The 2,103-nt window shown below is 51.6% G+C and overlaps 1 protein-coding gene across 1 annotated transcript in view; it reads left to right on the plus strand.

Moving 5' to 3' along the window:
- Positions 1 to 1,818, plus strand: part of NHSL2 (NHS like 2) — an 11,118-nt gene extending 9,300 nt beyond the window's left edge. Inside the window, exon 7 of the mRNA XM_011383359.1 lies at positions 1,637 to 1,818. Within this exon, the coding sequence (XP_011381661.1) occupies positions 1,637 to 1,818 (182 nt within the window). The remainder of the gene's footprint in view (positions 1 to 1,636) is intronic.
- Positions 1,819 to 2,103: the final 285 nt, after the last annotated feature.

Genomic DNA, 2,103 nt, shown 5'->3' on the forward strand with positions numbered 1-2,103 from the left:
TGCAGGGAGGTCTGGAGGACGAGGGCCCCAGGGCGAGACCCCTGCCTGAAAGAATGAGCCTGCAGAGCCAGGACGAAGCCAGGAAGAAGAAGGGCAAGATTCCACCTCCTGTCCCCAAAAAGCCCAGCCTGCTGCACCTGCCTCTCACCTCAGCCGCCGCTCCCATGGAGGCCTACGTGGCCGAACCGAGGCTGCCTCTCGGCCCCATCGTCACCCTGGAGGAAGATGCCAAGGGTCCGCGCACTGGCGGGCAGGTGCCATCACCTGGTACGAGGATGACTTCGACACCACAGGCTGACAGTGAAAGGGAGGCCAGCCCTACAGGTTAGTAACGTGTCTGCCAGCTTTGCCTTTCAATCCCAGGACAGATGAGGGCGAGGAGGGAGTGCCAGGGACAGCATCCAGCGCCCTGCGATTCCGATCCCAGGATGATCGAGTCAGTAGGGGCACCTTGGGAGGGTTTGGGGTACCCTCACTGCCCTTGGGATCGGGACTGCCCCAGGGGCAGATCTCCAAGGCCCAGACTGAGCCGGTCGACCCTGGAACCCCCAGTGCTGAGATAATGAACTCCAATTCGGTCTTCGCACCTTGGCCCGTAGGAGCCCTCTACGTAGTCAGGCCCACATTCCTGCCCCAGGATCCCTGTCCCCACCTCACAGTGCAGGGCCTTTCACTAGGCACACTGAACTTAGTGTCACGCACAAGACGCATACCTTCTCAGGCTGAACGCAAGCGCCATGGCAGGCTTGCAGGCTTCCAGGGCGATGGCATCGTGACTAGCAGCGGCCTTTCTTAGTACTTGTGACACCGAAGGGAGCTCGCTTTCTTAAATGGTTTGAGGCCACCTCTTCCTGGAACAGTAAGACCACGCTAGATAATGGTTCTCATCCTTTTTCTTTCTTCCCTGTTTTTGTTTTAATTGTGGCAAATACACACAACGTCAAATTCAGCATCTTAATGATTTTTAAGTGTTAGGGACAGTCGCAGAGTTGAGCAGCCATCACCACCATCCACCTCCAGAGTTCTCTTCGTCTTGCAAAACTGAAGTCTGTTCCTACTAAACACTGACTCCCCTTTGCCCACCCCTCGGACCTGGTCCCCACCCTTCTGCTGTCTGTCTATGAGTTTCACTACTCTGGGGACTTCATACGAGTGCACTCACAGAGTATTTGTCTTTTCCTGACTGGCTTATTTCACTCAGCGTAATGTCTTCAACATTCATCCATGTCTCTCATCCTTTTTTGAATCCCTAACACCAAACGTCAAAGACTTACGTTCTTCCTTAAGCTGCTTGGGACTTCCAACGTACATTAAGTCATTGTGGCTAAAACGCATAAACAAAACAAAGCCATAGGTAATTTTAGAACATTGTTTTAGTTCGCTTTCAGCTTCTTGATTTTTTAAAACGACACACTTAAAACAAGAAAATGCTCAGGCAACACACTGTAACGAAACAACCATGACAAAACGGCCCCGGGCTGATCCTCAGCGTTCAGTCCGCCTTGGCCAACTCACTAACCTTCTGACTACTTTGTTCTTGCGCAAGATGGAGACATTAAAAGATGAAACAGAGATGAGGACGTGCTTTGCCCTCTCTGTTGTGCTCAAAGTAACTCCTTCTGGTTCTTCTCCCTAGGGCGTTCTGTGGAACCAGGCGCCGAAGAAAAAAGTGTGATCAGCGATAAAACAGCCGAATGGATTGCGGAAGAAGACGATGATGTGTTTGTGGCTGCACGTACAACTGAAGATTTATTTACCGTGATACACAGGTCTGAAACAATTTCCTTAATTCTTATTGTGATTGCCTGCCCTTTTTAGACCAAAAGACAAACGGCTACGTCTAAGCAGTCATTAAAATTGAAAGTGGAGACTCAAGTTCAGATGGCCACACGTGTGAAGGCAGTCCGGGGCCGCACATGGCTGACTCACTGACATCTTTGGGTGGAGTGGAGGAGGGGTGGGGAAGGGAGGACCAGGTGCCCAGTGAGAGGCCCCTCGTCTCCTAGCAACCGTGAGGCCTATTGTGGCTCCATCTGCTCTCTCACAGCTTTGTGTACAGTCAGAGACATTTAACCCTTCATGGAATTCCTTGCAGCAAAAAAA

The sequence above is a fragment of the Pteropus vampyrus genome, unplaced genomic scaffold (genome assembly GCF_000151845.1).
Source record: "Pteropus vampyrus isolate Shadow unplaced genomic scaffold, Pvam_2.0 Scaffold515, whole genome shotgun sequence".
Lineage (NCBI taxonomy): Eukaryota > Metazoa > Chordata > Mammalia > Chiroptera > Pteropodidae > Pteropus > Pteropus vampyrus.